Below are 13,075 nucleotides of genomic sequence, written 5' to 3' on the forward strand. Positions count from 1 at the left end.
AATTCTGCTTCTAGGTATTTATCAAACAGATAAACTCCCACATGAGTGAAATAATATTTAAGGATATTTATTGTATGTATTATTTGTGTGCCCAATAGACATGTTAGAAGTAAAATGTTCTGTAGATGAAAGTTTAAAAGTAAAAAAACAAAAACAGCATGTATACTCTGCTGTAATTTATAGGGAGACTATCTATCTATCTATAAAACATACACACACACACACACATATATATATGACATATATTTATATATGAGTATCTTATCTGTGGAAGGCTACTCAAGAAATTGCTCATAGGGTAGCTAGCTTCCAGGGAAAGAAACTGGGCATCTATGGAGAGAAGTGATAGGGAGGTGGACTTCATCTTCACTGTCTTACTATTGCATCATTTAAATGTAATGCTTATCTAAAAATAAGTAGAATGTGTAAAATGAAGTTTAAGGAGTTAAAATGAAAAGGAGCAGTGCAGATGAGAACCTCTGACAGACGGAACCACCAGGAACGAAGACTGCTCTGAACTGGTTAAGCCTGGGAGCCCTGAGATAAAATCACCAAGCCTTGTAGGCCTAATTCTGTCCATCACGCAAACTCTGTAGCACCATACGCTTCTGTGTGGGTGGGAAGGTACTAACCTGACAACAAGGCCAGAGATCCAGCCTGCGCAGCAGTGGTGCGTTAATCTAAGTGAATAAATTCATTACATAGCAGTTCGGTTTTCATGAGTTTACCCCAGAGAGGCTTCTTAATTTCCCTATAAGCACAGAGTCGTTTCTGGAGTGCTAAGGTGGGAACTAGGTCCCTACATAGTGTCTCGGATGAAAGTGTTGCCTGGAGCGCCCTGCCAGGCCTCCACTCGGCACCTTCAGATGCCACTTCTGCTCTGTGCCTGTGGCAGGGCTGGAAGACATGTGGTTTACCACCCGTCCATCGTCTCCCCTGCCTTGGGTTTTAGTTCTTTAGTTTTTATTTCATAGAGTACAATGAGCTCAAATCCCAAGAGAAGTGGAAAAATGAGTACACATCTGTATTATAAATTGTGAAATTATTTTTCAGGAAGCGAAATTTGATGGACTCATGAAAGAATATATCTCTGTGCAGAATACCTCAGAATAGAATATAAAGCACCGTAAGTGATTGATTGACCTAAATATAAGAGTGCCTGCAGTACATATTAATAAACAGGGCTATAATGTTAGGCGCCTGAAGCAATCTATTTCATATATAAAAATATTAAGTAAAAATTATCTTTATAATTATGAATACTTAAACAGTATTATTGCTTCTCAATATATAACACATACAAACATGCCACGATCATTTTTATTGCCAAAAAGGAAAAAATAATTAAAACTATAAAACGCTGTTTTTACTGTCATTTTTATTGTCTTTGTTATTGCCATTTATCTTGAGAAATAATATGAAAAAGAAAGTGAGAAATAATGCACAGTAGATGATCAGTTTTATTCATAGTAAACTTCACTATATTTTTTTATCCAAGAGAACAACAGAAAAAATAAGAAAGATATCCTATATAGTAAAAACCCTGGGTGTAACGTCATGACCGAGGCTCAACCAACCCAAAGGCAGTCAGTCCTGCAGGGGTTGTCTTGGAAACGGCTGCGCACCCTATCTGAGCTGTTTCCCGCGAGGGCAGCGAGGTTTCAGGCAGGAACCTGCCCTCAGAATGTGGCCGCACTGAGTCCTGGGTCCCCTTAGCTACTGCTGCTCCCTCCCTGAGCTATTTCCTGTAAGGGCGAGGTTTGAGGCAGGAACCGGCCCTTGGAGCATGGAGGGATATCTTTATAAAGTTTTAATACATTATATTAGAGGTCGTGGTAGTACTGTTTTACTCACAGCGTCTACAGGAATTGCTGCAAATTTACTTCTCGGTGGAAGCACCTTTCATTCCCAATATAAATTACCCATTCCACTAAATGAAACTTCAATTTCTAGACTCGATATAAACAGTGAAGTTGCTAAAACTATTAAAAAGGCCCAACTTCCCATTATTGATGAATACACCATGGCATCCAGTCATGCTATAAATGCCATAGATAGATTACTAACATAAATTTGAATGTTGTATTTGGTGGGAAAGTTCTCCTTCTTGGAGGGGGTTTTCAACAAAGTCTCAGTACTGTACCACATGCTATGTGATTGGCCATAGTACAAACGAATTTAAAGTAATGCAATGTTTCAGAAAGTTGTCTCTTACAACAAATATGAGATCAGAGGATTCTGCTTGTAGTGGATGGTTAGTAAAACTTGGAGATGGCAAACTTGATAGCAGTTTTCATTTAGGAATGGATATTATTGAAATCCCCTGTGAAATAATTTGTAATGAATCTATTATTGAAGCTACCTTTGGAAATACTATTTCTATAGATAATATTAAAAATATATCTAAACATGCAATTCTTTGTCCAAAAAATGAGCATGTTCAAAAAGTAAATGAAGAAATTTTGGGATATACTCAATGGAGATTTTCACACATATTTGAGTGATGATTCCATTGATTCCACAGATTATGCTGAAAAGAAAAATTTTCCATCAAATTTCTTAACAGTATTACTCCTTTGGGAATGCCATGTCATAAATTAAAATTGAAAGTGGGTGCAATCATCATGCTATTGAGAAATCTTAATAGTAAATGGGGTCTTTGTAATGGTACCAGATTTATTATCAAAAGATTATGACCTAACATTATCGAAGCTGAAGTGTTAACAGGATCTGCAGAGGGAGAGGTTGTTCTGATTCAAGAATTGATTTGTCCCCATCTGACACTAGCCTCCCATTTAAATTGATTCAGTGACAGTTTCCCGTGATGCCAGCATTTGTGATGACTATTAATAAATCACAAGGACAAACTCTAGACAGAGTAGGCATATTCCTACCTGAACCCGTTTTCGCACATGGTCAGTTATATGTTGCTTTCTCTCGAGTTTGAAGAGCATGTGACGTTAAAGTTAAATTTCTAAATACTTCAGCACAAGGGAAATTAGTCAAGCACTCTGAAAGTGTTTTCACTCTTAATGTGATGTGCAGGGAGATATTAGAATAAGTGTAATCACTTTATCAATCATTGTTTGCATCACTGTTGTTTTTATATCATGTTTTTGTTGTTTTTATATCATGTTCTTGTTGTTTTTATATCATGCCTTTGTTGTTATATCCTTTTGTTACTGTTTATTTTTTAATAAATTTATATATTATTTTCATATACATTTTACTAATTTCCTTTCATCTTTCACACTTCTATTATAGAGAAAGGGCAAATAGCAATATTAAAATATTTCTGCTAATTAATTCTCTTTTAATTTGCACAAATTTCATGCACCGGGCTACTAGTCTATTATAAATGTCTGTTGCATTTACATAATTTTAAAAATAAAGGTTTGTTTTTCCCCAGAATTTTAAATTTAGGACATCTTTTTTTTTTTTTCCCTTATGGGAGGCCTCTGCATTTTACTTTATTGCCTTTGAATTTTACATCATGTTAAATTCCCACTCCAAGATTGCCGGGGTCCAACCCCAGCAGGTCCAGGGGTTCCCAAAGGTGTGGACGGAGTCGGCGAAGAAGGAATGACACGGAGACAGCGTTCAGTTGATCAGCAGCCTAGCCAGGATCTCCAGCCAAGTTCTGGTCTGGATCTCCAGAGAAGTTCTGGTTAGGATCTCCAGCCAGGTTCTAGGACATCTTTTTTTTAATATATTTTATTGATTTTTTACAGAGAGGAAGGGAGAGAGATAGAGAGTTAGAAACATCGATGAGAGAGAAACATCGATCAGCTGTCTCCTACACATCCCATACTGGGGATGTGCTCGCAACCCAGGTACATGCCCTTGACCGGAATTGAACCTGGGACCTTTCAGTCCACAGGACGACGCTCTATCCACTGAGCCAAACCGGTTTTGGCAATTTAGGACATCTTTCTGTGATTTCCATCTTACCTAATTTTCTTAACACAAAGAAGAATTTTATTCATTTTTATGACTGCATATGTGAAGGAATCTCTCTCCAATACACACTTACATTATAGATATATACACAAACCCTTCACTTGTGAATCTGACAAATTAAGAATAGTAATTCAAAGATTGGGCTATTTCCTTACACATTAACCATGGTAGGTTGAGGATCCCTGAGGTGGGAGAGTTGTGGAAGAGAGATTGACAGTTCAGGTCTTTAAAAGCCCAGTTAAGCTAAGGTCACTGACAAGCTTTGATTTTATACCTCACCTCAGGCTTTTCTGTAACTGAGATATGAGACTAAATTCTTAAATAGCTGAGTAGGGTAAATTTTGGTCCCTATCTAAATTTAGATACCAATACACCATCTCAATCCATTGGGGAACAGTCTACTTTCTGGACAAATGACAAAAGTTCTGGGGAACTTCCACTTTCCATTATGATAGGTAAAAGAAAGGAAAAAAATAAATTTTAAGTAAAAAAGAAACACATGTTCTGGGTATAAAATACTTCTTGACATTTTTACTGAAAAGACCATGATATAATATTGTGTCTCTACTATAATACTGTATGAGATATAAGAAAGAAAACAAATACATATACAAACAAAAAATGATGTATTGGAGCACAGTAAAAAGAAATATATAAGAAATGACTATTGACTCATATGACTTTTCTTTTTTCTCTTTTCATTTCCTGAACTCCAAAATTTCTTTTATGAACATTTATTTCTTACATGATAATGAGGTAAATGACCTGCCCTTTGGAAAGTTGATAATTTTATATTTCTGTTTATGTTTTTGCAATTACTTTTTTGTGCATTCTCTTAAAATTCTATAATTTATGTGTTATATGTCTAAAAGAAAAAGTGAGAATGGAAAATAAGCCAAAGAAGGAAATAAATACAGCAAAAATATTTAATAAATGGTTTCTTCTTTCCCAAAAATGTTGGTATGAAAACTGCCTTAGTATTTTAAATCTTGGATGGAATCTATTAAATTTCATTAGGCTAGGGATTTTATCTACTTAATGTTGCCTAGAACATAGCATCCAGCTCACTCTCAGCTACCAAATAGCTTGTGCTTATTATTTGTGGATCTCTTTAGAGAGTCTCTCCCGATTCCTTTCTTTTCCATTTCTGATAGAATAGTTGGCTTTGTCGTTAGAAGAGTTTATGTTATTTTTAGTTAATAACTATACTATTAAAAATGTGAATTTTATATAGATTGATCTAGCTTTATGTTGAATAACTTACATATCCGTAGCCACATAAGCATGATGTCTGTATGCTAATATGCTTACTTAATCTTTAATACATTATATTTTAATAATATAGGAATGCCAAGCTACGGAAGAGCAAATGAAAAGGTCATTTTTTATTCATGTTCTACTGCATGTACCTTCTGCTTGTAGCTCATTATACATGCAGTGGAGCCCAATTTTTTTATAAGTGGAAAGCATACCAAATTAAACCACAAGTTCATAACTGATATTCTTTTCCTAAAAGGAGCGCTCTCCATCTTTTCAATTTTATTTATTCTGACTGCTTGTTACTCATTTGTGCTTCCCTCTTCTCTGTTATAGTCAGAATTTCTAATCCCATTTCAAGCAGAAGGCTGCCACTTTTCATCAGAGAAGAGGCAATAAACATGCATTATACTTATATATGCGGGCTTTCATCTGGGAAGCTCAAAGTGTTTTATGCATAAGTTGCATTTTCCCCGGCCTTTTTTTTAAGTAGGAAAAATGAGCCTACAGAGCTTAAATGACTGAAGGAAGCCCACACCTGCAACAACGGAAGTCGTGATTTTAATTAAATATATATCTGTGAGAATATTCAGGATTCTTTGACCTGTATATCAATTTATATGCTGTGCTCAGAAGAGTAGCAAAACTGTGGAGAGTGAAAAATCAGCGCTATCACATTCTTGTCATAGCTCAGTTAGAGAAAATAGTGACGTAACGAAAATGAGTTATAAGAGAGAGTAACTTCATGAACCTGACTCATTCATTTATTGCTTTCAAATACTAAAATTACAAAAAGAACTCAACTTGAAAGAAACAGGGTTTTAGGGTCAAACTTTTGAGAGTTCTGTGAATGTGGATCAGAGGTCCAGAGCAAGGCAGCCAGCGGGTGGACAAGTTCCAGTCAGGGCAGGAAAGGAAGGGCTGGTTCTCAGGAATGAGCCCCTCCCTCACTTAATTAATCTCAATCAATCTTCCTCCCTCCTTCCCTCCATCCACACCTCCTCTCTCTGTCTCTCTCTCAGCTGTACTAATTCAAATGTGGATTCTTAGTTGTCAGAGAATGAGTAAGAGATTAATAGGAAATAGAGAATTTTAAAAAATAAAAATAATGCTACCATCAATAATAAATGACCATCTTATTCAGAGGACATCTGGATGTAGGTCTGTGGTTCTCAAACTTCCTTGCACTGGATCTGTGGGGCAGGGCCTTGGGGATGGAGAAGATCAAAGGAATGAGGTCCCAGAATGTTCTTCTCTGACCTCCACTTTGGTGATGCTGTGCAGACTGGTTCAGTGCATGGGGGTGGGGAGTGGAAGGTGAAAGGAGTCTGGGAAGTTTGATTTATATTGAGAAGGGAGGCCTAGAGTGTGGAAGTGGGGGTGGGATGAGAAAAATTAAAACTAAGGAAGGCTGTGCCTTTGAAAGACTGATGGGGAAATTTAGAGATTTAAATGTAGAGGTTAGAGGTGGTTGCTTTCTATGATGAGAGGGGCTTTAGGAAGATGGATTTCTGGAAAGGATTTTTAAAAATGTAACTTGAGAGTGGGAGACGTGGCCAAGGTACTACTATGTACGGGATTACTGAACTCACTAGCCTGTGAACTCACTTTTTGCCTGTTGAAAAATATATATTAAAAAGTGCTAGAGGTGTCCCATACAATCGGAGTAGAGGTGGGTGACTAAGACCCAAGGATATCAAATAACAAACTGGCTGAACAGCAGAGGGGTGTCCACTGAGGTGATCTCACTGTACCTCTTTTCCATTTACAATGCAAACCAGTTAATTTCTTCTTTTTTTAAAATATATTTTATTGATTTTTTACAGAGAGGAAAGGAGAGAGATAGAGAGTTAGAAACATTGATGAGAGAGAAACATCGATCAGCTGCCTCCTGCACACCCCCTACTGGGGATGTGCCCGCAACCCAGGTACATGCCCTTGACCAGAATCGAACCTGGGACCTTTCAGTCTGCAGGCCGACGCTCTATCCACTGAGCCAAACCGGTTTCGGCCAGTTAATTTCTTAAATAAAATAAATTACTGATTCAACTAAGAAAAACTTGCATTTCCACTTAACCAAAAAATGAAATGAAGCAGAATTTACTGACACCCAAAAGTATATATTTTAGCTATGAGATGCCTATATATATAGACACATGTATGGGTATAGATAAAATGTAGGTATGTACTCGGCATAATATTACTACATATATAGAATCTTAGAATTTCCTACTGAATTCCAGGTTATACATTTATTTCCACTAGAAAAACACTTTTTTAAATATAGATTTGTCAAAAAGTACTTAATTTCTTCTCCCCTCCACTCAAATTAATCTTATCCTAGGGGCCCAGTACACAAATTCATGCACCTTGAAAGGAACTGTGAGCTACAAGACTGTGGTGGGCACAGGAGCGGGTCTCAGCCCATCCTCTGTGCCCCCGCCTGGCCCCGCCTGCCATGGCCTCCGGTCCCCTGTCTGCCAGCAGCCCCGCTCCCGCCACCACTGCTTCCACACGCTGACAGTGCCAGCCCGCTCACACCCGCTGACAGCACTGAGCAATTGAGGCTGGTGCCAGCAGCGGGTGCAAGTGGGGCCAGTGCCATCAGTGGGTGCAAGCGGCAGCTCCGGTGCTGGCAGTGGGTGCGAGCAGTGGCTCTGGTGTCAGCAGCAGGTGTGAGAGGTGGCTGCTGGCCCTGATCACCTCTCAGGAGCAGGGGGAGATGGAGAAGCCTTACGGAGTGATCGGGGCTGGCGCCGGGCACCAGAAGTGGGTGTGAGCAGCAGCTCCAACGCCAGCAGCAGGTGCAAGTGCTGGGTGGGACCATGGCACATGGGAACAAAAAATGTTCAGTAACCATCAGAGGCTTGCCCTAATGACAGCGATCGGCACCCTGCCTTGGTCTGGTGCTCCCACTCACCTGCTCCACCATCCTGCCATGGCCAACGCCCTCCATGTTCCGCATGCGCCCCCTGGTGGTCAGCGCATGTTATAGCAACCGGTTGTTTGGTTCAGTTGTTCTGCTGTTCGGTCTATTTGCATATTAGCCTTTTATTATATAGGATAATTTAGAAATTATCTGGGGTGTTATAAGTGCTTTCCAGTACAGTAGTTGGGGAAAATTGTGTGTGTATTAGCCTAGAAACAAACATCTTAGGATGTCAGATACATGCCTGATATTCTCACTGCAAACATTGCATGCTCAAAATTGCAAGCTGACCATGTTTAGGCTGGCTCTTTTGGAGAACAGAACAGCAAATCAAGAAGGCAGAGCAGCATCTTGAAGCAGTATTCTGTGTCCCCACAGATACTCCTTAGCCTTCCACGTAGTGGCCCTGGACCAGGCAAGCAGTTGATGACAGGATGTGCTGGAGGTGGCACCTCTAAAAGATCATCCTGCTAAGTTGGCACCCTGGCCTGGCTTGGTGAAGAAAGGCCATTACTCATTAGCACAGCAGCCACTTTCCAAGGTCCTGTGATCTTGGAGCAGGTGGTTTTCCATCTCTTTAGGCTCTTTTTCTTCATGTGTAAATGAAGGGATGAGACCCTTAAGGCCTTGCCAGGTCTATTTTCCAGAGATTATGCCATTTTGTCTCATCTGCCCCGGGATTATTCTATGTCTTTACCTTTAGAAGAATGCTGTACAGGTCAGTACCTAGCAGATCATGCACTATGACGGACTCCACTATGTAGTAATTGTTCTAAGAGAAAAGCACAGTCTGGTCCAGTGATGGCGAACCTATGACATGTGAACCACGCGAACTCATTTTTTTGGTTGATTTTTCTTTGTTAAATGGCATTTGAATATATAAAATAAATATCAAAATATAAGTCTTTGTTTTACTATGGTTGCAAATATCAAAAAATTTCTATATGTGACACGGCACCAGAGTTAAGTTAGGGTTTTTCAAAATGCTGACACGCCGAGCTCAAAAGGTTCGCCATCACTGGTCTGGTCCATACCCATAGCTTACTTTCAGAGTCAAGGCTGAAATATCAGAAGTTGTTCCCTGAAATATTAATAGGGTTTTCAAGTGAAAGTTGAGTGAAACAGGCCTTGGTTCGGCAATACTGCTTAGGGCCTTTTTTTATGCTTTTGCACTATGACCCAAGGGTCTGAGGTTTCTAGAAATTTAGTGTCTTTCCACCTGGTTTTGGTGATCTCTCTTTTTTGTATGGAAAGTCTGTACATTCTGGGAAATTGTTTTTGCTCTTCTCAATTTACCGATCAAATAGAGTGAGTGTTCCTCTTCCCCAAATCTGCCCTTCTCCTAGCTTGTGCTAGCCAACAGAGGCAACTTCTGTGGAAGGCTTCAAGGCATTGGGCTATGTTCAGTGTTAGGAAGATGTGTAGGAATATCAGAATATAGTACTAAGAACCTCAGACCTGCCCCCACTTACCTGGTGTTTGAATGGATTTCGCTCTCTCCTTTCTCATGTAAGAAAGTATCCATGTAGACAGAATAGTAGGGGAGGATGCATATCTTACCTTCTTAATTATATCTAGCTTTAAGTTTGTTCTCTTAGGGGAAAAGCATGAACTTTGTAATTCTAATCATGCAGATCTCAGCTTAAAGCTTCCACTTACTCTCAGACTGAGCTTGTGGTTCTGTAGTTGTAATGTGGACATGGTAAAATGGTGGAATAGTATTTCCCAGAATTAAATAAGTAAATATTCAGCAAATTACCATTAATTGAGGCTCACTGATATTAGCTACCTTTATTCTTCCATTTTCTAGCTGAGAGGTCCTAGATCTAGGAGGGAGTAATCTGGACTCATTCCATCACTAAGTCATTGCTAATGATCACAAATGTAATATTGTTGGCCGCAGAACTTAATGTCTCCTTTACTCAGTCCTCTAACCTATCAAATGGAGATAAAACAACTTTGCATGGGTTTTTTAGGTATACACCAAAATAATAGATGTGTAATTAATTTCAAAATATCGTTTTGAAGTTCCAATGAATAATACTTATTTTTAGTAGTAGTAAAATTATTACCAACTGTTAGTCTGATAGTGAAACCTTTTTGTTTCCAGTGAAATATCTGTTGCAGTGGGATTTCTGAAAAGAGCATACTTTTTTTTTTAACAAAATCCGTTAGGACAGATTTAAGATAATGGACTAAGCCCCTTGTTTTCTGTCTTGCATAGGAAGGCTTTGTACTTTTAAACATTTGTATACAAGTTCTTTCATCTTCAACTGCACAACTGTAAAAGATTTAGAGTTTTTGAAGATTGTGCAGTTAATTTTTAGCTGAATTGTATATAGATTAAATCCGTGCATCATCAGAGAGGCTCTAAAAAGGGGAATTTATAGAGCTTGGAGAAAAGGAGTTAAAATTTTATAAGTCTTTGGGAACTTTAAATGTGAAAAATGTGTTTTTTGCTTAAAAATTACATTTTAGAACTATGGGAAAATTCTTACATGAAAACCATACTGTTTATGTTTTTCTATCACATTTAAGGTATGTCATTATTAAATCTATTCATTTCACAGTAAAAGATACTATTGGTGTTGACATTTTGTTTAAATGATTTTAAAGTGTTTTCTATTGAAATTCATTTCTGATGTGAAATTTTAATAGTTTAGTATAAAAAGTTTAGGTCTTTTTTATTATTTCTTAAAATATATATTTTTATTGATTTCAGAGAGGTAGGGAGAGGGAGAAAGAGATTGAAACATCAATGATGATAGAGAATCATTGATTGGCTGCCTGCTGCATGCCACACACTGGGGATCAAGCCCACAATTTTGGCATGTGCCCTGACTGGGAATCAAACCATGACCTCCTAGTTTATAAGTTGACGCTCAACCAATGAGTCATGCCGGCTGGGCAAGCTTAGGTCTTTTTAAAAAAACAAAACACTAAAATTTTAAATTTATTCTAAGACATGTATTATGTTTATCTTATACTTTTTTTGTGTCAAACTTTTTTGCTGAAATTTTCTATTTCTATATATAACCTCTGTGAAGTCATTTGTAAAATGTTTTGGGTGGTAGATAGCTTACCTGTCCTTTTTGATAAATCTCCATTTCCTTCCTAATTATTTAGGAGAGAAATCTAGATTACCTGGGTATGTCTCAAAAGTTCTGATGGCTTTGTCCTATCTCTTGCAGCTATGTTTTCATAATCCACTTAACAAGTGCTATTAGTTGGGTGGGCATTTTATAATTTGCTGTAGGAGTTAAGTGGGTAGACAGAAAAGTTTTAAAGCTGCATTGTTGAGGAAACATTTCAAAACATGTGAATAATTGGTAGCATTGTGTTCCATCTAACATGTGCTTAAATTGGTGACATTTCCAAAAATCATAGACCAGATTCTATATTCATACCATAAAAGATGGCAAAGAGTACCTCATTGATGTTTTTCCAGGAGTTTATTGTAGAGTGTATGAGTCGATGAATTTCTGTATACTAAGTTCCATTTCTGGGTATAGCACTGTATCAACAGATTGGCATGAGAAATTCTTTCTGTTTACTACTCAGCCATGAGAGTTGATTAAAGATGAGCCTCCTTTGTTGGAAGAAGAACATTCTCAGGTTGAGAATTTTAATATAAACAACTAAAGAAAAAACACACACACTGAAAATATTTTAGAAATATTTGTTTTCTGATATAGAAGTATTTAAAATAGCTACCAATTTAAATAATAATTGAGCACTTGTGAATGTGGAACACTATTATACCATTTAATCCTCACAATAACCTTATGAAGTCATATCTCCATTCTTTTATTAAAACAATGGACCACGAAGGTTAAATAACCTGGTCTGTGGCCATGTATCATGACACAAAACCAGATTTGAGCCCCAAACTGACACATTCTGACAGTTTTTATAGCTGCTTTATTGCCCAAAATATCTAAACCAAATCACAGCTATGTTACCAAGTGGGCACCCTGCCTTTGTATTCTTACATATATAATGTCTGTTCATCAACTTCAAGGTAAAAACCTCATGCCCACAAAGCCTCAGAAATGATCTCCTTATTCCTACAAATCATTTGGCAATTAACTTGCTGCTTTGAAAGAAAGATATTGAATCCCACCCAATTTAAGAATATGTAAGAAATATGAAACAATCATGTGGGAAGGATCACATTACTCACGTTGCTCTGTGATTTTCTTTTTTAGCAAATCTTTATATGTTAAGGAACATATTATCATCCTATTACATGCCTGCATCTGGATACCATAATTTAGTTAAGGTATCTATTTGTACTTGCAGTGATATAATGTCTGGGTCACAGGACATACTCATTGAAAAGTTTTCTTAGTTTTGCTCATCCTGTACCACTAGGACCTAGTATATCTGCTGGACATGAATGGGAGTCCATAAACATATAAATAAAACTGCGGTTTTGCCAGTTTATACTTCTGCCACGTGTATTCATTTCCTCATATTCCTCCCACAGCAAGGTATGAAGGTTGACAACTAAGTCCACAGTGTCTATTTTATATAAATAAGCCCATTCTCGAGTGAGGGTAGAAACTCCAAATGATCAATCAGAGATTTCTGTTGGTAACTGTGTTGGGTGTCTTTGGGCAGCAGCCTGTTGCATTTTTGAGGACACAGTGTCTGACTTCTAAATGCTTGTTCATAATTCAAGATTTTATTATACCTAAATATTTCTTATAATTTTAAAAGTTTGACTTAGAGACACTATAATATAAACTTTTCTATTTTGTTTCCCAAGATAAAATGTAATATGCTTCAACATTTTTACTATTTCTTATACAACCAACCCTGTCATATTAAAATTGATGATGATGAAGAATTCTGGCATGGGGTTTAGGCACTAATTTATTGTGTATTTATATTAGTTGATTTGCTGCTTTGTCATGTGTTTGTTTG

General features: G+C 37.5%; 1 protein-coding gene across 4 annotated transcripts in view; it reads left to right on the plus strand.

Annotated features, from left to right (window-relative positions):
* Positions 1-13,075, plus strand: part of FBXL17 (F-box and leucine rich repeat protein 17) — a 473,454-nt gene that overhangs the window by 282,384 nt on the left and 177,995 nt on the right. Inside the window, exon 7 of one of the 4 annotated variants that reach the window (XM_059693957.1) lies at positions 1,054-1,093. The exons of the other annotated variants lie outside the window; for them this stretch is intronic. Within the exon in view, the coding sequence (XP_059549940.1) occupies positions 1,054-1,078 (25 nt within the window). The 3' untranslated portion in view covers positions 1,079-1,093. Of the gene's footprint in view, positions 1-1,053; positions 1,094-13,075 lie in introns of those variants that run through there. 4 annotated transcript variants of the gene reach the window in all.

Source organism: Myotis daubentonii, chromosome 4 (assembly GCF_963259705.1).
Source record: "Myotis daubentonii chromosome 4, mMyoDau2.1, whole genome shotgun sequence".
Classification (NCBI taxonomy): Eukaryota; Metazoa; Chordata; class Mammalia; order Chiroptera; family Vespertilionidae; genus Myotis; species Myotis daubentonii.